At 48.5% G+C, this 24,514-nt stretch overlaps 1 protein-coding gene across 2 annotated transcripts in view; it reads left to right on the forward strand.

Moving 5' to 3' along the window:
• LOC147009928 (uncharacterized) overlaps positions 1-24,514 on the forward strand; it is a 138,902-nt gene that overhangs the window by 65,031 nt on the left and 49,357 nt on the right. For both annotated transcript variants that reach the window (XM_085862580.1, XM_085862581.1), the window contains 2 exons: positions 15,217-15,309; positions 23,081-23,301. In XM_085862580.1, coding sequence (XP_085718706.1) covers positions 15,217-15,309; positions 23,081-23,301 — 314 coding nt within the window. The remainder of the gene's footprint in view (positions 1-15,216; positions 15,310-23,080; positions 23,302-24,514) is intronic.

Genomic DNA, 24,514 nt, shown 5'->3' on the forward strand with positions numbered 1-24,514 from the left:
GATAGCCGTTTTTCTGTTCTATCTTTATTTTGAACCAACCACGTCTCAACCTCCATCACACAACAACGACCAACCGCAACGCCGCTTCACAACAACAACAACAACAACAACAACGCCAACAGCCACGGCCTTTACCTTCACAACTCGCTCTCGCAACCATCGCATCACCGCCATTCCAAGTGCTGCCATGGCCATCACCGCCACAATAAACCCTCCACCACCTTCACCTCTCCTTCTGCGGCCTTTCCAGTACCGCTTGTGGGCACCGATCCTGGACTCGTACAGGGCACGCGCCGAGCAGCGGGTGCAAAAAGCGGCCTTTCCGAGAAGTCGGATCAAGAATGATTCACGCCCACTTCCGATCCGTCCAATCATTAAGCGCGGGGCGATTTGGCCCCGCCTCCAGGCGTGTCGGAGTAGAATCGCTATATGCAAATTCGAGGATCAGGAATGATTCACGCCCACTTTTCCTCCGTCCAATGGGCGAGCGTGGCACCGCCCCCGAGCCCATCCTGATCCGAAAATCTGCATATGGGTTCTCCTGTCGCACTATAAAGCGCCGAGCACGGGGTGAATTGGAGAGTTTTTCTGTTTCGGGCTCGGGCGAGTTGTGGCGGCGGCGAAGTGTGGCAGCAGCAGTCAAGACGGGTCTGGAGGAGAGTCGGTCTGTCGGGGAGCTGCAGAGAGGAGAAGCCGGGAACGCGGTCGAGGGCGCAGTGGAATCGCTAGTCGGGGGACCCAAGCAAGCCAGCTATCCTCTTTCCCCAGAGCATCAACAACCCCCCCCCTGTTTCGCCCCCGCGTTGAAATAGTGCGAAAAGGGGGGCCCCGTTCCCACCCCATTCCAAGCAGTGCCAACGAAACCCGCGGAGGAGTGCGGAGTCGGGGCACCGCCGCCATTTTGCGGCTCATCACAAGACGGGTAGGCTCCACGCGGTTTCGGCCCCAGGCTCCTCTGCCCCCTGGTCGTAGAGGGTGGCCCTTTTTCTTTTGCTTTGGAGTATATGTGTTGTCGGCGCCGTCTGTAAAGTAAAACTTTGTAAGTGTTGCCGTGTGCTCGCGTAGTCGGTAGTAGATCTGCATTGTGTTTCTTTTGTTGCAATTGCTTTTGGTGCATAATTGTTGTGTTCCTTTTGTTACATCTGCTTTTGGTGCATAATTGTTGTAATTGTATATGTGTGCTTTCCGTTTGCCACGGAATAAATGTGCCTTATGTTGAACTGTTTTTCCCGTTTCGCTTCGTCTTTTCTTTAATTGAATCTCCATCTCGGTTATCCCGATAGTACGGAACGGGTCGCTTAAAGTGGCCCCTGTCCGAAGTCGACCTGCGGCGAGGTGCGATCGCCCGGTCTACCCTCCGTGTGGGTACTTAGGTAGGTCGAATTATTTGGCGAACAACCCTATGCCACGTGGGGGGCCGATTGGCACGATCGTGGTGAGGCCGAAAGGCCCACCCGTGACTAGTTCCCGGCGTTAGTCCGAGAGGGTCACGACGGAATTGTCCGTCCGGTGGGCTCCGTGCCACGATTCGAGTTACGTGGCCGCTCGCACGCCGGCGGGCGTGAATTCGCAACAATATCTTGCAAAAACTTCGTTTTGGCAAGATAACAAGAAGACTATGTTGTGCAGAGCACGATACTTGCAAAATCCATAAAACAAATTTGACCTCAAAAATAATTGGCAGTTGAATGCAATGACCTGACATGTAACTCCTCTTCAAATTTCAAGTCGATTGGATGAAAATTTACAATTTTAGAAATTCAGCCCATGTTGACCTTGAGTTGATGTTGACCTCAAAAATAATTCGTGGTTGAATTCAGTGACCTGATATGTAAATCCTTTTCAAATTTCAAGTCAATGGGATGAAAATTGAGGATTTTAGAAATACAGTGCTCCCTCACCTATCGAGGATTAATGCGTTCCAGACCCACCCGCAATCGGTGAAAATCCGCGAAGTAGAAACCACATATTAATTTAATTATTTAAACATTTTAAACCATTATACAGCATCCACACACTCTTATGAACCTTCCCCACACACATTTAATCAGTTATTGAAATATATATATATATATATATATATATATATATATATATATTTTTTTTTTTTTTTTTAATTATCGGAAATGCGACTTCATGGGGCTGCAAAGCCTAAGACCAAAAATTATTTTAAAAATACTATATTGTACTATAAAATATAAAAAAAACGTATTATGGGTACTGACCTGTATGACGATATTGTTGCGGACTGCCGCGTCACTCGAGTCGCGACCGCACCGCCCACAGGACGGACAATTCAGTCGTGACTCTCCGGGAACTATCGCCCGGAGCCAGTCACAGGTGGGCCTTTCAACCTCACCACAATCGTGCCAATCGGCTACCCGCGTAGGATAGGGTTGTTCGCCAAACTCGACCTACCTAAGTACCCACGCTGATGGTAAACCGGGCGATTGTACCTCGCCGCAGGTCGACTCATGACATGAACCGCTTAAGCGGTCCGTTCCGTGCTACAGTGATAACCGAGCGGTGTTATCGTCGGCCTCGACGGTTCCGATTAATCACCGGGCGTATTAAGCCCACTACGAACCCTTTACGTGAAGCAGGATGGAGGGTCAATGAAGAAAAGACTAAGCAAAACGGGAAAACAGTTCACACAAAGTACATTTATTTCCCGGTACACGGAAAGCACATATATATACAGCCAAACAGTCAAAATGCACATATAGCAATCAAAACAAAAGCAACAACGACGCAGAGTTACTACCGATTACGCGCACACACAGCAACACTTATACAGTTCTACTTTACAGATGGCGCCAACACACATTTACTCAAAAGCAAAGGAAAGAAGCCACCCTCATTGACAAGGGGGCAGACAGGCCTGTAGGCCAATTGTGCGCGTGACCTGGAGGAGTGGCCAGGCCTGCGAGACCGGGGGGGTCCTACCCGCGTCCTCATGACGCGTTGGCGGACGAGCCGCAGATGTGGCTGTGCCCCGACTCCGTGCTCCTTGGCAGGTTTCGTTGGCACGACGTTTGGAGTGGGGTGGGAACGGGGCCCCCTTTTGGCACTATCTCAGCGCGGGGGAAAGGGGGAATTGTTGATGCCCTGGGGGAGGAGAATGGCTGGCTGGCTGGCTTGGGTCCCGCGACGAGCGATCCCACACCGCGGCCTCGTCGCCGACCGTCGCCCTTCTCGCCTCGGACCCGTGCTCCTTTGCCTCTTCCCGCAACTCTTCTCGCCGACTCCAGAACCCAACTCGAAGACACACCGATCACTTCGCCACCCGACTCGACTGACCGCAATCGCCTTGCGCTCGCCTTCTTATAGGCCAGCAGGAGCAGCTAATATGCAAATATCCGGATCAGGATGACCTCGGGGCGCCCATGAGTCGGAGGAAAGTGGGCGTGAATCTCCCCTGATCCTAGAATTTGCATATGTCAATTTCACACAGACGCGCCTGGAGGCGGGGCCAAGCCGCTCCGCGCTTGCTAATTGGACGGAGCAAAAGTGGGCGTGTAGCGTTCCTGATCCGAATTTTCCCTTGGAAAGGCCGCTATTTGCGCTCACGGCTCGGTGCGTTCGGCACCAATCGCCGAACGGGCCCGAGACAGCCCGACGCTCAGTGTTCACAGGTGGTGCGGGAATGGCCATAGAAGGAGAGAGGTGAAGGTGGTGGAGGGTTTTCGGTGGTGGTTTGATGGTCACGGTGCTGTTTTGGAATGGCGGTGATGCGATGATGTGGGATTGGGTTGTGAAGATAAAGGTCGTGGCTGTTGGCGTTGTTGTTGTCCGAGGGTTGGAGCGTGGTTGCAGTTGGTGACGATGGCTGGCGTGGTGGTTGTTGTGTGATGGCGGTTGAGACGTGGTTGGTTCAAAATAAAGATGGAACAGAAAAAAGGCTCTCTCAAAGCGTCGCAGCCTGGGTGAATCACATAAATTCCCTCTATACAACGGGTTTGGGGCTAACTACACATGTACTTAGAGATATCTCACCTACGGGCCCTGAATGGTGGTTTGCAAATTTCCACAGCCGTAACACTACCCCCTCCCTTTTTTACAGACTCTTCCCGAGTCATCAAATTTTCATGTGCCATCATGTGTCGTTCTCCCCTAGTATGTTTTACCTACGGATCCCTGAGTGCAACATTAATGGTATTTGTGTCCCCAAAATAAATAACCTGAGGGCTGAGTAACTAACTAAACAAACCTACTCACACGGACGACTTAAATAAAATTGCCGGTGCTAGACAGACATGCCGGGGGCGCACTCATATTTACAGTACAACTTAACCTTAACTTACAATTTTTACACTAAACCATGGCCCAGGATCCATGGACTCTGCAGGCAGAAGATAAAGAGCCAAAAGAAAACCGGTGCACGGGCCGCCTCTGCAGGCCTGTGTTGTAGCTGCCAACAGGACAGTTCTTGCAGCTTACAAACTGTTGCTTTCCGATGATCCCGGCGCGCATGGAAATGAACAGGGGGAGGGCAAAATGCAGCACAGAACAGGGGCAAAAAGAAGATGAGGGCAGTGGGCATGGCATGGCAAAGGCAGCAGGCAACCACAGCCTGCAGAACAAGGCTGTTGCAGGTAAACACAGCCGGCAGACGAACTGGCCGGCACAGGCCTTGAAGCACAGCAGCTGCAGACGATCCGGCCGGCACAGGCCTTGCAGCAAAACAACAGCTGTCGATGAAGTGGACCAGCCTTTGCCTTGCAGTGGAGGTTGGTGGAGGGAGTGTGCTGGTGCTGGCCACTCAGAAGGCAGGCTCGGACCTACCAACCTGTCTCCCTCCCAACCTATCGCCTTTGCCTGTCACTGTCCATACCCACTCCCTTAATTTGTCAAAACCAATTTAGCCCCAACTTATTTTTTGTTTTTATTTTTACTTCCCCACTATAAATCGTCCCCTAACCCCCTTTACTGTCGTTCGGCTAACCTATCTCGTCACCTAGCCTACTCCCAACCCCTACGTTCCCTTCCCGGAGGGGAATGAGGGAGAGCTAGCGTCATGTGTCGAGGCCCAACGAAGCCTCAGGATGGCCTCCCCAGAGTTCAGCGATCTATAACACAAAGTGGGTCCAGCGGCCCACGAGGGCGAGGGGATGGATGGTGCGGTGGGGTACACTTCCTAATCTACCCTAACCATTAACCTTTAAACTACCCCGGGGCTTTCAACAAGCGCCTCTCGCTTAAACTATTGGTTCTATCAACCCAGATTCCCATCGCCTGTGTTGGTGGCCTCGCCCCCCCCCCAATTTTCCTCCCATGCCCTTACACGGTCTCATGGCTGGGAGACGTGGCTCCCTTGGCAGGCACGACCCTCTGCCGATTCTCCAGCTATGGCACCCCCGGGCACTACACTGCCTCCGAGCCTACCTGCTCCCTAAACACCGGGGAGTGCCCTCCCTGGCGACTCCCCTGAAACGCTCACGTGGCAGGCTGGCTTCCTGGGCCCCTATCCGAGGGTCACCCGTGCCCACAACACTGCCCACGCAGCTAACGGCGCCCCGGGCCCCCGCATCATGCGGGCGCACCCGTGCCCACTACGCTATCCCGGCCCCCCCATGGGCCCTTGGCCTACCACGGCCAACTAGCCTGGTGCCCGGGGTACCCACTCAGTGATACTCACCTTTCGCAGCCACGCTCCCAGCCCGTCAACAGGGCTCCTGCACCCCTCCAAAACAGGTTCGAGCCTACACTCCCACCAACAGCAAAACGACCTCCATTTTTCAATTTAACTAACCCCCTAACTCACTCTACACTGACCCCGGGGTCCCTTGGTTGGGAATCACTCCTCCCCCCAATCACTCAGCGCACCATGCATTCCACATTCCCTCCATTTACACAGACCCGCTGGCCTCACTCACCCACCAAGCACATGTTTCCACTTTCCAAGTTCCTCTCCCGCAGTTAGTGGCAAAGTTGGGCCTACAACCCGGGCCACACGGACTGGGAGTTTCGGGGAGGTGTCTGCCAATTGGTCTCTCTCCTCGTGTCTCGTGCAATATCTGCAGTTTTCTCCCAGACAGGGGCGTCGAGAGAGCGCATCTGCATTCCCATGAGCCTTTCCGGCTCTATAGACCACACTGAAATCTTACTGTTGCAACTTTTACAACCACCTTGCAATCTGGCCTTCTGGTTCCTTGAACCGTAAGAGCCATTGCAAGGAGAAATGGTCAGTTCGAACCAAAAATTTCCTCCCGTACAAGTACGGGTGGAAATTGCTCACCGCAGACAGCATAGCCAATAGCTCCTTGCGAGTAACGCAATAATTTCGCTCGGGCCTACTCATGGCCCGACTGTAATGTGTGATCACTCTTTCCACGCCCCCCTGTGTCGGAGACAAGACTGCTCCCAATCCTTCCTGGCTTGCATCCGTGTCCAGGGTATACATCCCGTCATCAGTGGGGTATGCTAAAACGGGTGTGGATGTCAAACACCCCTTTAATTTTAGGAAGGCCTCCTGGCACTCCCCTGTCCAATTAAATCTCAACCCCTTCTCCGTCAACCGGTGAAGGGGCCTGGCTATCTCCGCAAAGTTTGCCACGAAGCGCCGGTAGTAGCAGCAAAGTCCCAAAAAGCCCCGTACCTTTGACAGTTGTAGGTACGGGCCACTCCTCTACCGCTGTAATTTTTCCGGGGTCGGTCTTCACACCCTCGCGGCCTATTACGTGTCCGAGATAGGCCACCTCTGTCGCGAACAAAGTGCATTTCTCTGGGCTCAATTTTAGCCCTGCCTGCCTGAGGCGCCCAAACACCTGGTCCAAATTGGCTATCTCCTGGGTGAATGTTTTAGCGTGTACCAGGACGTCATCCAGATACACCAGGCATGATTGCCACGGCATGCCGCCTAGTACACGCTCCATCAGTCTCTCAAAGGTGGCGTTTCACACAACCGAACGGCATCACAGTGAACTGATACAGTCCCTTCCCTGTTGAAAATGCCGTTTTCTCCTTCCCCGTCTTATCCATCTCCACCTGCCAATACCCAGTCTTGACGTCCAAAGTTGAGAACCATTTAGAGCCTGCAACGGCGTTGAGGGTATCGTCAATTCTAGGCAGTGGATAGGAGTCTTTGAGTGTCACGTTGTTCAGCTGGCGATAGTCCACGCAGAAACGCGTGGTCCCATCCTTCTTTTTGACCAGCACAACCGGTGACATCCAAGGACTTCCCGAGGGCTCAATGACACCTGCATTGAGCATCTTTTCTACCTGTTCATCAGCCTCCTCTCTCTTGCTCCATGGGAGCCTTTGAGCAGGCTGACGGACAGGCCGGGCCCCATCGGTGTGGATTTGATGTTGCACCAGGCCCGTACGTCCAATATCCTCAGGTGACAAGGAGAAGATCCCCATGTGTCGGTCGACCAGTTTGTATAAGGCCTCCCGCTGGGCATCCTCCAAATCTGCACTACTCCGCTTTACCATCTCGCAAATGGGACTGGGTCAATTCCTAATCAAGTCTGGAGACTCCCTCTGGGGCCGGTCCGGCTCGACGTTATCGTCCCTCAGCTCTGCGACCTCTTTTACTGGGGTGCAATCTGCCACCTTCGTGCCCTTCCTGATAGTGCGTGGTTCCGTGCTAACATTTATCACCCGAACGGGCACTATTGGCCCGTCGGTACTTACCAGGGTGCGGCCCACGACTAAACCCGGGGTTGATGGCCCTACCGGTAGTTCTGCCAGGCCGCAGGAGCCCTGCCACGTTGGGTGTGCTCGCCACCGGGCCGGGACCACTGCCTCGGCACCTGGGGGAATGACCACGGAGTCGGGAGCCTCCAGCTTCACCCTCTCATCCATGCTCATGCCCCCTAACGGCAACTCCTCACCACCCAACTGCATGACTCCCCCCGGCCCAAGTCGATCTTACAACCACTGGCCGTTAGCACATCCAACCCTATTAGACATGGGTCGCACACCTTCGCCACCCAAACCTCTATCCTTGTTTTCACGGTGCCAAATTTAAATGACACAATCACGTCCTATGATGCGGGCCGTTGCCCCGGTAGCAAGCTGCAAACTATGGTTTTGCAGACGGTGGATCTCATCCCAACAATCTACACTCGAATCAAGGACCACAGGGCTGATGATCGTGGAGCTTGCTCCTGTGTCCACAACGCCGTCTACCCCTACGCCAGCAACTTTGCACCGAATTGTTAAGCTACCATTGCCAATTTGGCCACAATTGATGACCTGTCGCAGTTCTGAGGGCTCTTCTCCGTCCGAGTTTGCCGAACACGGCCCTACATGTTCGGCACTTCTTAGTTTCCCGGGGGGGGGGTGATGGTTGGGCCTGGCTATCCCTATTAATCCGGGGCGGAGTTGGTGGTCTGGGGGGCCGTGGCCCTTCCCTTCGCGGGGGCCTTTCCCTGCGCGGGGCGTTGCACTCCCGCTGCAGGTGTTCCCTTGCGCCACAATTATAACACCTCCTCTGGTAAGGTGTTTGCCTCCGGTACGCCGAATTATACCCCCCCTCCGTTCCGAATTGGGGTACCCCCTGATGGCCCATCCCCCGCCCTTCCTGGGCCTGACCGCCTCTCCCCAGATCTCCCGAACCGGCGGTCGAACATGCCCTGCACCATTTTTTTTCTATTCGCGCTTGGTCGCCCTGGCTCCCAGCGCACTGTCGTTCACGGGGCCCACCTGTCGGACTGCCACCGCATGCCGCCCAGCCCCTCCCAATGGCGTTCTGGCTGCCTCCCAGCAGGCGGCAGTATCAGCCGCCTTCTGGAGGTTGTCCGGGCGCCATACGGTCAGCAATGCTCCGACATCGGTGCCCCCTATCGCTCGGAGAAAATGGTCCAAGGCAATCTCCTCCCGGTACTCCGGCAGCATGTTGGTGTGCGCGATCCCCACCAAGCGGCGAATGTCGTGTGCCAATTCTCCCAGTGGTTCCTGGGAGCGTCGTTTGCGCCCGTTGAGCTGAGCTTTAACAAGCTCGCTCTGCTGGTCCATGCCAAATCGGTTTTTTAGGGCCGAATGGAGATCCTCCAGGGTCACCCCCTCACTGGGTACCGTGGTCAGGACTTCCAAGGCCGCGCCACGCAGGGCCGCCGTGAGTTGTGCCACACCCTGCGCCTCGTTCCAGCCATTGCCTCTGGCAACACACTGGAACTGAGCCATGTACGCCCTCAAGTCCGTCTTGTCATCGTACGGGGGTAGCGGCACCCTCGGTCCTCTCGAGGTCCCCCACTCCAGTTCCCAAGGGACTCCTGGTGGGGTGTACCTCCCCAGTCCCAACGGTGCCTCACTCCCGCCGGGTCCGAGCCATTTGCCGGGGGCTCTACCACCCCTGTCCGTGTCTGTCCATGCCCTGCGTCGTCCCGCTTACTCCCCTAAGCCATTGGACTCGCACTCTGCACACCCACCGAACAGTCATACTCTGTACCCCCTTAGGCCAAAAGACCCCGCGGCCTCTACCCTCCCCAAGCTTGGCATGCTCACCCCCGCATCGGCAAGCCTCCTCCTCCGTCCTGTGACACCGGCCCCATCTGGGCACGATCCGCCTCGAGGGAATATATCCTCTCCCCCTGTTCCCGAAGGAGGTCACCCTGCCTCTCACTCCGGGTCCCCACACATTCCGTCAGTCTCCTCTCCATTTCCTCTATTTTTCCCCTTTATTACTCCATTTAATTCCTCCCCTATCGTCTCTAACGATAGTTCCCCGACTTTCTCTCTTATTTGCTCCACTTCCCCTTGTACCTGTGTCACCACCTTATTTGTCTTGGATATTTTCTCCCCCGTTGCCCTAAACTGCTCTTCCGTCTCGCCCTTGTGTTCTTCTATCCGTTTCCCTAGTTCCTCTGTCTTTTCTCCGGCTTTCCGCTCCATTTCATTAATTACTTCATGTCTCTTTCTACATTCCTCCCCCACGGCCTTTAATCATTTCTGTGTCTCCGCTTTTACCTCCTTTCGCAGGTCTTCAACTCTCTTCGTCATGTCTTTGTCTTTCCTCACAGTCCTTCTTCACGACTCCCAATCCGTCCTTTATTCTCCCTTGTTCTCTTTTTAATTCCTCTATCACCGTCGTGTTCTTCCCTATTTCCTCCTTTATTTGGTCTTTTCCCTTTTTTACTTCTCCCAGTCCTTTGCCTACTTTGTCTATCTTTCCCACCACAGTCTTTATTTCGTTTGCCCTCTCTTATTTGCTCTCTTCCATTGCGACCCCCACTCCTTTTACTTTCTCTTTTAACCCGGTCACTTCCGCTCGTATCGTGTCGACTTCCTTTTTCATTTCGTTTTTTTTTTAGTTCGTCCAAGCTTCCTTTTAGGCTCACCCCCATGTTCTGCGTCTCACCCCGCATTTCTCTCATTTCTTCCCTCATTCAGTTTGTATTAGCTTCCATTTTATTGTTAATTCCTTTTATTTCATTTTTCATTCCTTGCATGTCCCCACTGATTCCTGCCAGCATGGCGAATAGCTGGGCCATGTCGGGCGCACTCGGCCGGGCCGATTCGGCCAGGATCGGGGGGTTTTGGCGGAGGGGGGAAGGGAGGCGTCGTACACCGCAGCCTCTGCCGCTGCTGCGCCCATCCCGGGCTCTGGGTACAGTTGGGGGAGTTCGTGTTCCTGCACAACCAACATTTCCTGCTCGGGGTCTCCATCCTGGGCCATGGATTCTACACATTCTACATCCATTTCTACTACCCCCGGCTCCTGCTCACCTTTAGACTCCATACTATTTCTCGTAAGGGGTTAATTTTAATTGCTCGTAATTTGGAGAGAATCGGGGGTCGCTCCTCTCACCCCTGGACCGATTCCCCGTGAATTTAGCTTGGAGGCGGGAGGGATTCGAATCCCACTTCTGACACCAGTGTGGCGAATTCGTGCCCGCCGGCGTGCGGACGGCCGCGTCACTCGAATCGCGACCGCGTCGCCTACCGGACGGACAATTCAGTTGTGAACCTCCGGGAATTATCGCCCGGAGCCACTCACGGGTGGGCCTTTCGACCTCACCACAATCGTGCCAATCGGCCACCCGCGTAGGATAGGGTTGTTCGCCAAACTCGACCAACCTAAGTACCCATGCGGATGGTAAACCGGGCGATCGTACCTCGCCGCAGGTCGACTCCAGACACGAACCGCTTATGCGGTCCGTTCCGTGCTACAGTGATAACCAAGCGGTGTTATCGTCGGCCTCGACGGTTCCGATTAATTACCGGGCGTATTAAGCCCACTACGAACGCTTTACGTGAAGCAGGATGGACGGTCAATTAATAAAAGACGAAGCGAAACGGGAAAACAGTTCACACAAAGTACATTTATTTCCCGGCACAGGGAAAGCACATATATAAAGCCAAACAGTCAAAATGCACATATAGCAATCAAAACAAAAGCAACAACGACGCAGAGTTACGACCGACTACGCGCACACACGGCAACACATACAGTTCTACTTTACAGACAGCGCCAACACACATTTACTCAAAAGCAAAGGAAAGAAGCCACCCTCATAGACAAGGGGGCAGACAGGCCTGTAGGCCAATTGTGCGCGTGACCTGGAGGAGTGGCCAGGCCCGCGAGACCGGGGGGGGGGGGTCCTACCCGCGTCCTCGTGACTCGTTGGCGGACGAGCCGCAGATGTGGCCCGCGTGGCTGTGCCCCGACTCTGTGCTCCTTGGCGGGTTTCGTTGGCACGACGTTTGGAGTGGGGTGGGAACTGGGCCCCGTTTTTGCACTATCTCAGCGCGGGGGAAAGGGGGAATTGTTGATGCCCTGGGGGAGGAGAATGGCTGGCTGGCTGGCTGGCTTGGGTCCCGCGACGAGCAATCCCACACCGCGGCCTCGTCGCCGACCGCCGTCCTTCTCGCCTCGGACCCGAGCTCCTTTGCCTCTTCCCACAACTCTTCTCAGCCGACTCCAGAACCCAACTCGAAGACACACCGATCACTTCGCCACCCGACTCGACTGACTCTCCACCCGACTCGACTGACCGCATTCGCCTTGCGCTCGCCTTCTTATCGGCCGGCAGGAGCAGCTAATATGCAAATATATGGATCAGGATGACCTCATGGGCGGAGCCACGCTCGCCCATTGGTCGGAGGAAAGGGGGCGTGAATCTCCCCTGATCCTAGAATTTGCATATATCGATTTCACACAGACTCGCCTGGAGGCGGGGCCAAGCCGCTCCGCGCTTGCAAATTGGACGGAGCAAAAGTGGGCGTGTAGCGTTCCTGATCCAAATTTTCCCTCGGAAAGGCCGCTATTTGCGCTCGCGACTCAGTGCGTTTGGCACCAATCGCCGAACGGGCCCGAGACAGCCCGACGCTCAGTGTTCACAGGTGGTGCGGGAATGGCCGTAGAAAGAAAGGTGAAGGTGGTGGAGGGTTTTCGGTGGTGGTTTGATGGTTATGGTGCCGTTTGGGAATGGCGATGATGTGGGATTGGGTTGTGAAGGTAAAGGTCGTGGCTGTTGGCATTGTTGTTGTTGTTGTCTGAGGATTGGAGCGTGGTTGCAGTTGGTGACGATGGCTGGCGTGGTGGTTGTTGTGTGATGGCGGTTGAGACGTGCTTGGTTCAAAATAAAGATAGAACAGAAAAACGGCTATCTCAAAGCGTCGCAGCCCAGATGAATCACATAAATTCCCTCTATACAACGGGTTTGGGGCTAACTGCACATGTACTTGGAGATATCTCACCTATGGGCCCTGAATGATGGTTTGCGAATTTCCACAGCCGTAACAATATATATATATATATATATATATATATATATATATATATATATATATATATATATATATATATATATATATATATATATATATATATATATATATATATATATATATATATATATATATATATATATATGACGATGAGATTAATGTAGTACTGCACAGCCAAGAAGAGCATTAAATCTCTATAAAATTAGATATGTATGATTTGTGAAGCCGCGAAAAATGAACCGCGATATAGCGAGGGAGCACTGTACTACCTTAGTTGACATTTTGACCTTTTCACCTCAAACAATAGGCTTCTTGCTTATGCCAAACCCTACCATGTGGTAAAGTTTTGTGAAGATCGGTTTAAAAGTGTGACCTGAAGGTGATAAACAGACAGACAGAAAAACAAAATCGACTAACCAATATACTTGAAAAATCTTCGTTTTTGCAAGTAACAAACAGAAAGGGGTGAAAACATAACCACCTTCAACTTCAGTGGAGGAGGTTTTTCCTTCACTCCAAACAAAATCACGAATCGATCTGCCTCTACTTGATGTGCCTCATTCTATCCCTTCCTTTTCTCATTATCTCCAAACTGATTTTTCATTGAATGAAACGTTTCTTCCTTTGACCACTTTCAAATAAGTTTTAAAAAAAACTCCACCTTCCTTATTTCTCCATCAGGAATATTGAACTTGTTCTTTTCTTCATCACAATCTATTCCTCTTCTTCTTCACAAAAATTATTTTACAAACCTCTCTCACTCCTGAATGCTTCATCCCATCAACCCTCCAATACCTCCAGTATGACTTTCATCCACGCCTTTCAACAATCATTCTTTCCACCACCCCCCATGTGGTCTGCTTCCATATATCCAGATTAGGCAGAGGTTGTCTCCTCATGACAATCGATTCCCTTTCATGTTCTCCAATGGTGTGAAACACCTCCATGTCAGTACTCTCCCCCACATCTCCTACATGCTCGTGTCCTGCCAGCTGCACCCCTTCTATGTGTCCTCCACTACAGCAACCCTCCACTTCACGTCCCCTCTTTCTGCTTCCTCTACCCCACCCCCTTCAGCTTCCTCCTCATCCCACATTCTCTCAGCTTCCCCCTCAATTTCATCCTCATCGTGCCTGATGCCAGCAACACCCACTCCTGCACTGCACTCTGGGCTGCACCCCTGCCTCACACCTTGCTCAACTTGTTGCCATGGAAGCCAAGGCCTTCAAGATCATTGCAATCTCACGCTGAAGCAGAGTCTATGGACTTATCACTTTCCCATTGCAGATAGGTCGGTGTTCTATGTCTTCTTCCGCCTCCTTTCTGGTCTTGCACCCTCTGCTCTTTATGTGGTTTATCCCCTCCTCCATACCCCTACACAACCCCCTATCTCATGTTTCTGCAAGTCACACCTGGTCCACCAACCACCCCCCCTCCACAATTGTTCCATTTCTGCAGTTTCTTTTCTTCTTTTACATCCTGATCCATTCTATGCTTGGCACTTTGAGCGGCGGTATGCAGCCGAGTTTGTTTTGTGAAAACGAGCTGTGAACGGCAAGGGTCGGGCTGCAACACCTGTGGGCGCACTATGACAGGGTGTGCACGTCGACCACAGTCCTGAATCAAACCCATTGCCTCTTTGTGGATGCAGGTCAATCCTTCCTGCTGGCCGGTTGAGTTAATGAGTAACCAACGCAATTCTGTGGGTGTCACAGATCAAGCAGATAAACCCTGCCTGCGCACATCAACAAAAAGGCCAAGCTAATCCTCCTCCCAAGGTATCACGGCGCAGCATTATCCCTAATGGCGAGTCGTGGACACGGATTCATCTGCTTGTTTCGGTGGTTTGAAGATCACCCTTTGGGGCCACGAAATGCAGCGTGCATGCAGTGGCACATCACTTTGTGCACCCTCTGGCACCAACCGGGGCAACAGAGCCTGATCCAAACGTGAAAAGAACTGACTTGAACTCCAGCTCTTATCCTGCTGGAGTGCTGTATTAAGATTAAATGGGTGCTGGAGATACTGTAAGTTTCCAACCTAAGAGTTGTGGGAATATTCAAAACTGCATTGAAACGTGTGTGTAGCTTTGGGGAGTTTTAAAAGCATTGAATGTGGCATTTATTACTGGGGGGGAGTTTTAAAGTCATTGTGTCTTCTTCTTCTTTCGGCTGCTCCCGTTAGGGGTCGCCACAGCGGATCATCCGTATGATCCGCATAGTGATTTGGCACATGTTTTATGTCGGATGCCTTTTAAAGTCATTGTGTATTTCTTTTAAATCATTGTGATGGAATCTTAGTTAAAGGTATTGGCATGTGAGAGATAGACAGTTGGAATTGGTAAATTGCATATTACATCTTTGTTTAGTATCACATGCTGGTTTCACCGAGTAAACAAGACAGGACAGATCATTGTGGAGTGCGATATATTTCTGCCACATTTCCCTTTGGGTAATATCGGTGCACAGAGGTCGTGCGTAACAACGGCACACAATTTACGAATTAAAATGCTGTGTTGCTCTCCCATTGGATTTTGTGCAGGTGAGAGGAGAAGTTTCCCTGATAATGCTCTTCCAACTTCAAACACCATTCATGTGAAGGAAGAGATCATTGAGGATTCTTTCAATGCAAATGGTGAGTTCGAAGAAGCTTCTCAAACACAGTACAATTTTACTTTGAATTTCCTGTTCCTGATTGCACCTTAGCCCTGGCAGGATGATCTCCGCGGACGCAAACTCCGCTCCAAGTTATCTAGTCTGGGGTTGAATCTCTGACGAGCTATAAACTGGCATCCCAGTATTTCACAGGCAGGATGATTCATCAATGTAAGACTGGGTATCACTTCCGCCAGCATTAGTTGATGGATGTTAATGATCCCACGATGTCCTTCGTGTATGGTAGGTGAGCCGTCATCGGCACCATGAACAAGTGCGAAATTCCTTCTCCAACTATTGCTGCGAAAACAACGGCACACCACCCATTATAATTTTTGCCAAAAAACTGCTTTGGTAGCACCGACACTCTGTAATAGAGTACAGTTCCTCAGAATCAGAATTTCAACTTGTTTAGTCCAGAACATATTGATATCATTTCCTTTTTGAAAAAAAAAAACAGTTTTCACTCAAAAGGTTTTTGTTTGGAACGTCACTACACATCAAAAATTCAAGTGATTTGATGAGAGCAGTTTTGGTTGTGTTACAAGATCATTTTCACAGAAGGTGTGTGATTGGTGATGTTGGAAGCAAAATCAATGCAAAAGTGTTTTCAGTGGCTGCTGTGTGGTGTGCAGTTTGTGGCAAGACTGTCAATGAATGTACCAGTTGATTGCCTTTAGGCAGTGATTCTTGCAACCATTGCACGGATATTGTAGCAAACGCATCGTGAATCCACCAACAAAACTATTTTTCCCACATTTAGTAAACAATAAAATAAAGGAAGTAAATATTTTTCTTTGACCCAAGTTATGACACCATGTGATTCGTTCAATTTGAACAATAATAAGGAAATAACTGACAAAGCAAGACAGCAAGCAATTGAAGACATAATTGGGATGACGCAAGGAGAGAGAATCTGCATAAAAAATAAAATCTGGACAAAGAAGGAAAAAATGGACGTTATTATGATCAATGGAATATGCCAGACAAAAAGGCGTGAGGAAAAGTGAGAAGATTAGTAGGGCATCACAAAACTCAAAGAAAAACAATATCCTCAAACAGAAAATATTCACAGAGGAACTAGGAATAAGAGAAGAACAAACTGAAGAGGTAATAAGAAATGACTGCTCACTTATAAATGGTGACCCACCACAAATGCCATGATGGAATGATGGGACATACGTTTGGAATGAGATTCCCAGAGTACAAACTCCCAAAGAAAAGGAACAACCAACAGAACTTACTGTTGCTACACAGAAAATAGAACAAGAGAGGAAAACAGAAATGGATGAGATTTCAAATTTAATCAAAACGACTGAACCAGACATTGGAGACTTGAGTAAAGAAACAAAACTGAAAACTCCACAACAGCACCATAGAATGACGAAAGGAAATGATGCAGTAGCACCCCGAGAGAAAGATCAACTCCAAATGATTAACTCAGATCAAATAGCATCTTTTCAAACAAAACAAATGAGAAACAAGGATGGATCACTATGAACGAAGGAGAAAAATAGTGGTAGTTCCCCTGGCCACTCACCTGGTAGCGGCTAGATAAGAAAACCATGGAACCAAGCTGTTAGGGTTCGATAAGAAAATAAGAAAAAAAAACCAATGCTAACCCTTTCTATTGAATGGAGAAGAAACAAAATACCTCTGGATTTTTATTTTACTTTTTTTTAATGCAGTGAACAAACTTTGGCACATCATGGGTGACGCCAGTTGTGGTGAAGTGTCATCAACATTGTGTGTGTGTGTGTAGTTTCAGAGAAGAAGTTGCAAATGTTTGTAGACAGACAGACAGTTGGACGGACTGAGGGACTGATGGACGGCACACCATCCCATAAGCTTGCTTGAGCACCGTTCCAGGTGAGTTAATAATGGACAACAGAATGAATAAGAGGAAGAGGAGGTTGACGATGAACAGCACCTGCCAGAAGGTGAACTGGCTAATAAATTTGAGGAAATTAAATTAATATCACTCGGGCAAAGACCACATCTCCACCGAAATAATAAAACAATAAACAGTTAAAGATACAAGCAAGGAGAATAAATCAAGCACTCACTAAAATGCTCTCAAAATCGCCTACCATATTTTCCGGTGTATTAACCGCGCTTTCTTATCGGCAGGAAAAAGTGAAAAGTCAGGGATGCGGTTAATACACAGCTATTGAAAATATTCAGCCTTTATATATGTATTCGAAAAGGCCATGACCTGCACTTGTACAGTAATGGAAAATGGCTACATAGATGTCAGTTTTTACGTCACTGCAATTTTAATTGTCTGTACCTCAGAAACAAACAGTCGATTACATTTCCAGTCTTCAAACACATATTCTTCTATTTATTTATTCAAATCTCCATCACAGTCTTCATCCTTTAATCGTTGCTGATGGTGTTGTTGACAAAACCGATCGGCCTGCGAGGTTGGTGTATTGCATATCTTTGGTCAGCGAAGCTGGAATCTTGTACTGTTGTGGCAGTTGATGCTTCAATGACCTGATGATCGGTGATTTTGTCTGTTTCAGACCAGTTGAGTACACACGCCTATCCTGTATCTGTTTAAACTCTGCAAAAAGTTTGTTTTCCATGTCCGGGTAAAAGGCCCGTCTTCCATTCTATATCTTCTTCGAACCTTTCTCACTCTGAACAATTATTTCCTCGTTCTTCACCATTCACATCAAAGTCCTTGTGTCAAGTCCGATCTCTTACACGTCTGATACTGGTTCTTACAAGAGTTGTGTGGTTCGCAATGACTAACAGGGGTGTCGTTAATACACGGTCGCAGTTAATACACCGGAAAATACGTACTCTGAGAGAAATTAACGATGTGAATTTTGCAGCAGTTCTGTATGTCCAAGAGAAACTAACAGGCAAACGACGACGCAAAAAATATAGATCTCATAATCTGACCAGAAATATAACGCCACCATGGTAACAGAAACTTGAGAAGCAGAGAGACAAATATGGGACAAATGGAACGATTCAAGAGGGGAAAAGGAGGTCTAAAGCTAAAGAAAATAATCAGACAAATATAAAAAGAAATACAACCGAGAAAACTATCGACGAGAACCATTAGCTGACCATAATTTACTCCAAATACAATAGATAGAAGGAAAAAAAACAAAAAACTATGATGAGGCCAACAAAAGAATAAATCAAAATAAACAGTTTGAAAACAACCCAAAGAAGTTCTACCAAGAGCGAGGGAAACGGAAACAAAATGTGACGACTCCCCCGAAAAAAAGAGGATCGAGAAAAATTCTTCAAAGATACATTTGAAAACAAAAAAGAACAACAAGGAAGCAGATTGGACATGACACTTTGAAGAGAAAAAGCAACAGTTTTATTGACTTTCTCTTTCTTGTTTTGTCACCAAGAGCTTGAACTCAAAAGAGGTCATGAAAATGGGAACTGCTCTCTCTTTCTGGCTTTGTTTTCCCCTGTGTGTTTGTTTTGTTCGAAGACTATTGCTGCTTTGAAAACGTCGTGATAATTTATCCTTGTTTGTGTTTTTGCCTCGGAATGCTTGTGGAACCAACTGAAATCAATTTCTGCTCAGATGGAGTAATTCCTTCTGATTATTTTTGTTTTTATTTCATTGGTGATTTCGAATGCATATTTCTGACTTGATCTGCCTTAACTTTTATTTTAAATATATCCCATTTTGATGTTTCAGCATTATATCTTCTGTCTATCGTAAGAAATGTCTGTCTGTGAGTGTTTCCTCCATAAATGCAAATCCATGAAACTTTGCATGCACACTCGAGGAGCTCGGCAGTGTATGAATAAAAGTTGGATGTTTGGGTAAATTTCAACACCTGTTTTGAAGATAATGAATGAAGTACTGTTGACACCCCTTTTGAAGATAATCATTAATTTAACACCCATTTTGAAGATGATCCCCACACAAGGATTTATTACAAATGGGTAGATTAGGATTTGTGTAAAGGTTCACTCCATGGGAGTGTGAGTATCGTGCCTGCATGCTTGGTTATGTGTGTGCGGTGCACAGGTTTCGCGGGTGTGCGGACCGAACTCACACCCAGGCCCATTGTGCCATGATGGAGGTTACATGGCCGTGTGGTGAACCATGTGCTTCGGCACATGGGGAGCGGACTGGCTGCTGCACCGAAGCCACGTGGGACATGCAGTGCGGGTGTCAGGGAAAAATGAGCATGCTGGTGAAAATCCGTGCACCGGTGCGAGTTGAAAAATGAGTATTTTGCTGGTGCGCGTGCACGGTTAGCATGGACCATGAGGACGTTGGTGGGGGGGGGGGGGAAGCCGTATTAGAGGGTGTTCAGGACTGACGGTTTAGTTTAGAATTTAAAAAGGCTTCCCCAAAGTGTAGCATGTATGAATGCAATTTGGGGTGAGCTGACTGGAGGGGTGCAAAGGTTGCTGCATGTGCATGCAGGCAAGCCTTTGCCAGGTAGATAGCATGGGTTTTAAATGCTCCTGCACAGTTTCATATAGAACTCTGGACACTGTAAAACACTTCATTCCTTAAAACACATAAAATTGACAAAGAAAACTGAAAGCCAACTCCGTGGGAGTACCTCCTGTGCAGATGCCCTTCACAGGGTAGCTCACTCGATGACAGGATTGAGGAAAAGCCTTTGGGACCCCCATTCTTTGATGGGATGAAAAGCATGGGGTAACCTTCCTGGGGTCAGATTGTGGTGGTGCTTGTTGGGGTTGTGCTGAGGTGTCATCCACCAGACAATGGTTTCCTAGGTTAATCTGAGGCACTCCCTTCTGGTGGGTGCCTGGAATGTCCTTTCTCTATGAGAGGATGATTACTTGTCTCTGTTATCATCTGAGCTCCAACGTTTGAACATCGGTATTGCAGTACTTTCTGAGGTTCGGAGACCAGATAGTGGTGAGATCATGGTGGGTTTTTACACCTACTACTGTTCTGGTCACTGATCGTGACCATACCCAAGGAGTGGCTGTAACTGTGTCCAATAAGCTGATTCCCATGATAAATGAGGTAACACTGGTCAACGAGAACATTATGAGACTGAGGATTCATCACTTCTTGGGTGTCATTTCCCTGGTCCCTGAAAATGCTCCGACTGAGGCGAGTGATCTTACCGTGAAGGAGGCATGCTCCGCCACGCTCGCTTCCGTGGATGATCAATGCCCCAAGCGAGATGCTCTTCTCATCTTGGGGGATTTCAATGCATCGACTAGCACTGATAGCGTTGGTTGTGAGACGTGTGTTGGTCCCCATGGGTCTGAAACTGAAAACCACAATAGTACTAAGTTCCTTGACTATGCATGAAGTTGTGGACTTTGGGTGGCTGCTTCACTGTTTCAGCACCCATAGCCTCATCGCTGGACTTGGTATTCTAACGGTGGTGTGGCAAAGGATATTGACCATGTGCTCGATGATGGTCGCTGGAGGATGATCCAGAACTGCAGGATCTACCAGAGTGCTCAGTTCCTCAATACTGACCACAGGCTTGTTGTAGCAACTCTGAAGTTACAGCTTTATTATGGGAGAATGGTACCATCCCAGCCTAGGCTGGATGTTGACAAGCTCAACGATGAGAGGGTAGCTAAGTTTGTGAACAGGCTGAGTGAGGATTTGGGGGGTCTTTGTGTTTTGGGAATCCTGAAGAGTTGTCTCGTGCGTTCAAGACTACTACCATCTCTGATGCTGCCAGTGGATGTTTTGGAACCCACTGTCAGGTGAAGAAAAACTGTCTCCCTTGGATACCATTGACCAGTCACAGGGCCAGGCTTCATGGCAGAGCTCAGTTGATCAGGGAGTTGAGGCATAAAACTGTACATGTGGTGAGGACAGACGAGGAGGCCTTTGTGTGAGCTATCTGTGAAGGACTAGAGCATCACCAGTGGTCAAGTGATTCTCATCCTGCTTCCAGAGGAATTTGTGTATTGCGTTCCTCCAAGCCCATCCCTCGGTGTACTGCAGTGAGAGTGGAGGGTGGTGGGCTCTTGACAGAGGAATCCGAAGTGAAGGCCCCATGGTTCCGGTTACTTTGAGTGGCTGTACCAGACTGACCCACCAGCTGTTCAGTTGGACATCAGGGGCATAACTATCCCTATTGCTGACTCTCCAATCAACTGTGAACAACCTTTGTTTGTGAAAACACAGGCTGCGGTGAACAAGTTAAAAGGAGGTAAAGTTTCTGGGATCTGTAACATCCATGCGGAACTTCTCAAGGCTGGTTGAAATGCTGTACTTGTATCATTGCATGCAGTACTGTGCTCTTTTTAGAACACAATCACCCAACTGACTGGAAGAGGGGCCTTGTCCCTCCATGGAAAGGGAAGGGTGATCACCAGGACTGCAAAATCTACCGCAGGGTGACATTGCACTTGGTGCTGGGCAAGGCCACAATATTTGTTGTTGTTACCTGTGCCAAGGAGGGTGGGTGGAGGTTATGTTTGCACCCCTGTCTGTTTGTCTGCGAACAGTATATCTCAAAACGTTATGTTGTGGACGGATTCAGACGAAATTTGTTGAATGACTTGTGCAAGTCACAATAATAAGCTGTTTTGATTTTGGTTAAGGTCGGAATTCAGATCTGGCCTATTAGTATGATACAACATGTTTTCACCCCTGTTTTTTGTCTGTCTGTCTGTCTGTCTGTCTGTCTGTCTGTCTGTCTGTCTGTCTGTCTGTCTGTCTGTCTGCCTGCAAACAGTGTATCTCAAAAAGTTATGGGTGGATTCAGACGAAATTTGGTGGACAGGTTGGGTATATGACAAGGTTGAATTTACTCGATTTTGGTGAATATACAGATCTGCATACGAGAATTTTGTAAGGGATTCTTCACTATTGAGAAATAAGGCCAAAAACTATAGCAATGCAATGATGAAGAATCGCAGTAATACCACTCGTCCCAGATGATTTACCACCAGAAATTATTTTATCAAGGTGGAGGTCTCGAGGCAGAGGAGAAGGGATGTAAAAGAAGATGCCATGGAACAATACACCACCTTTTACTTCACAAGGCCATACTTGAAAACAACAAATTGCGAAGCAGCAAATTGTCCACAGCCTGGGTTGATGATAAAAAAAACACATTTTGATAATACACAATATCTCAAAAAATCATGGACGGATGTGGACTGAACTTTGTGGATGGATTGGGTAGGTGAAAAGAACAGCTGATTTGATTTTGGTTGAGGTCTGAATTCAGATCCAGCCAAAACATCTAGTGAGATTCAGATACATCCATTCAGATCCAGTGAGATGCAAAAGGTAAACTGTTCAGCCTGCCGGAGTCATGCACACAACAGAGTGCCGTTATAGTTTCCCAATGGAATAGTGGAGGTTCCATCCATCCATCCATCCATCCATCCATCCATCCATTGGGACCATACTGTGTGCAGAGCATTGGTGTTGCCGAAGCAGTCTCCTTGGTTATTGGACAAAATCCTGGACGGATCGCCACTCCGACACAGTGTGGAGGTTCCCTATGAAGCAATTGGTCTCTGTAAGAATCAGTCTCAGTTGCTGAAGTCTCATTTCTATGTTTTATCATCGAAACTTTCAATTTTGTTGCACTTTTGTACCTCTTGCCCCACTGGCATGGTTAAAATATTTGTAAAAGTAAATGCCTCACTGAAAAGTACATTGATTGGCTTCCAGGTGAAGTCTTTATGAAAGTTTGCTGATTCATTGCTTTTGAAAATGCATCCCCATGTTTTGTATGTTTTGCGTCACTGTGATAAACATCCTTTTCTATTTTTTTTTTCTCTCCATTCTTCAGAAATACGTACACCAATCTTCAAGATGTTGTCCTTTACAAAGAATGGTGTAGCGTTCACTGAGAATGCTTTGCAGCAACACAAGGAAGGTGATGGTGTGAAGTTTATGGATTATAAACAGAAATATATCCATGGACATGAATATGCCAAGATTCCTACTTCTGAAAAGATACACACGTGTACCGTGTGCAATCAAACATTCGGATGCATTTCAACCTATCAGGTACACATGAGGACCCACCCTTCAGACTGTGTAGAGAATCCGTTCAAGTGTTGTGTTTGTTTCGCAATATTCTCTGACATATCAACGTATCAGAATCACATGAGGACACATAGTGGTGAAGCTATGAACACATGTCATGTTTGCAACAAATCATTTATTCAAAGCACATGCTTCAAGATACACATGAAGACGCATCCTGGAGAAAAGGAGTACAAGTGCCTTATCTGTAATAATTCATTCAAATTGAAGTCAAAGTACCAAGCACATTTTGGGACACACACTGGGGAGAAGCCGTATCAGTGTAGTGTATGCAACACATTATTCAGTGAGTGCTCAAACCAACAGGAACATATGAGGATTCATGCTAGGGCCAAACCATTTAAGTGCACCGTGTGCAGCAAATCGTTTCGTTATTATTCAGGCCATCGGGTACATATGAGGAGTCACACTGGGGATAAACCATTTAAGTGCACTGTGTGCAGCAAATCGTTCAGTTATTATTCAAACCACCAGGAACATATGAGGATTCACACTGGGGATAAACCATTTAAGTGCACTGTGTGCAGCAAATCATTTCGTTTTCAATCAAACTGCAAGGTGCACATGAAGATTCATACTGAAGAGAAGTCGTTCAAGTGCAGCATATGTGAGAAACTGTTCCGTACTAACTGGCAATGTCAGAAACACAATAGAACCCATACAAGTGACAAGCCGTACAAGTGCAGCATATGTGAGAAACTATTCCGTACTCACCGGCAATGTCAGAAACACGTAAAATCCCATACAAGTGATAAGCCGTACAAGTGCAGTATGCGCAATGTATCGTTTAGCACCACGTCAGGCCGCAAGACACGTGTGAGGACTCTCACTGGGGAAAAGCCACATCAATGCATTGTGTGCAGCATATCATTTCGTCATAACACACACTGCTAGGTACATATGAGGAACTAGAAAATGAAGCATCTCAAACATACTTTGGAAGAGAAGAAGGCCCTGAGGTACAACAAAAAAAATGCGTAAACTAATCAGCAAAGTGTACCTACGCAGAATAAAACTAATTCTGAAGTCATCCCTCTCTCCAAGAAACAAAACCAAAGCCATAAACCAACTTGCAGTGCCGGTATTCCAATATATCTGGGCAATTATAAACTGGCCACAATTGGAGATCAACAATTTGGACACCAAAACAAGGAAACTTCTAACTATTCTCAAG

Source organism: Eptatretus burgeri, chromosome 17, assembly GCF_056783735.1.
Source record: "Eptatretus burgeri isolate ZD-2024b chromosome 17, Ebu_testis_v1, whole genome shotgun sequence".
Lineage (NCBI taxonomy): Eukaryota > Metazoa > Chordata > Myxini > Myxiniformes > Myxinidae > Eptatretus > Eptatretus burgeri.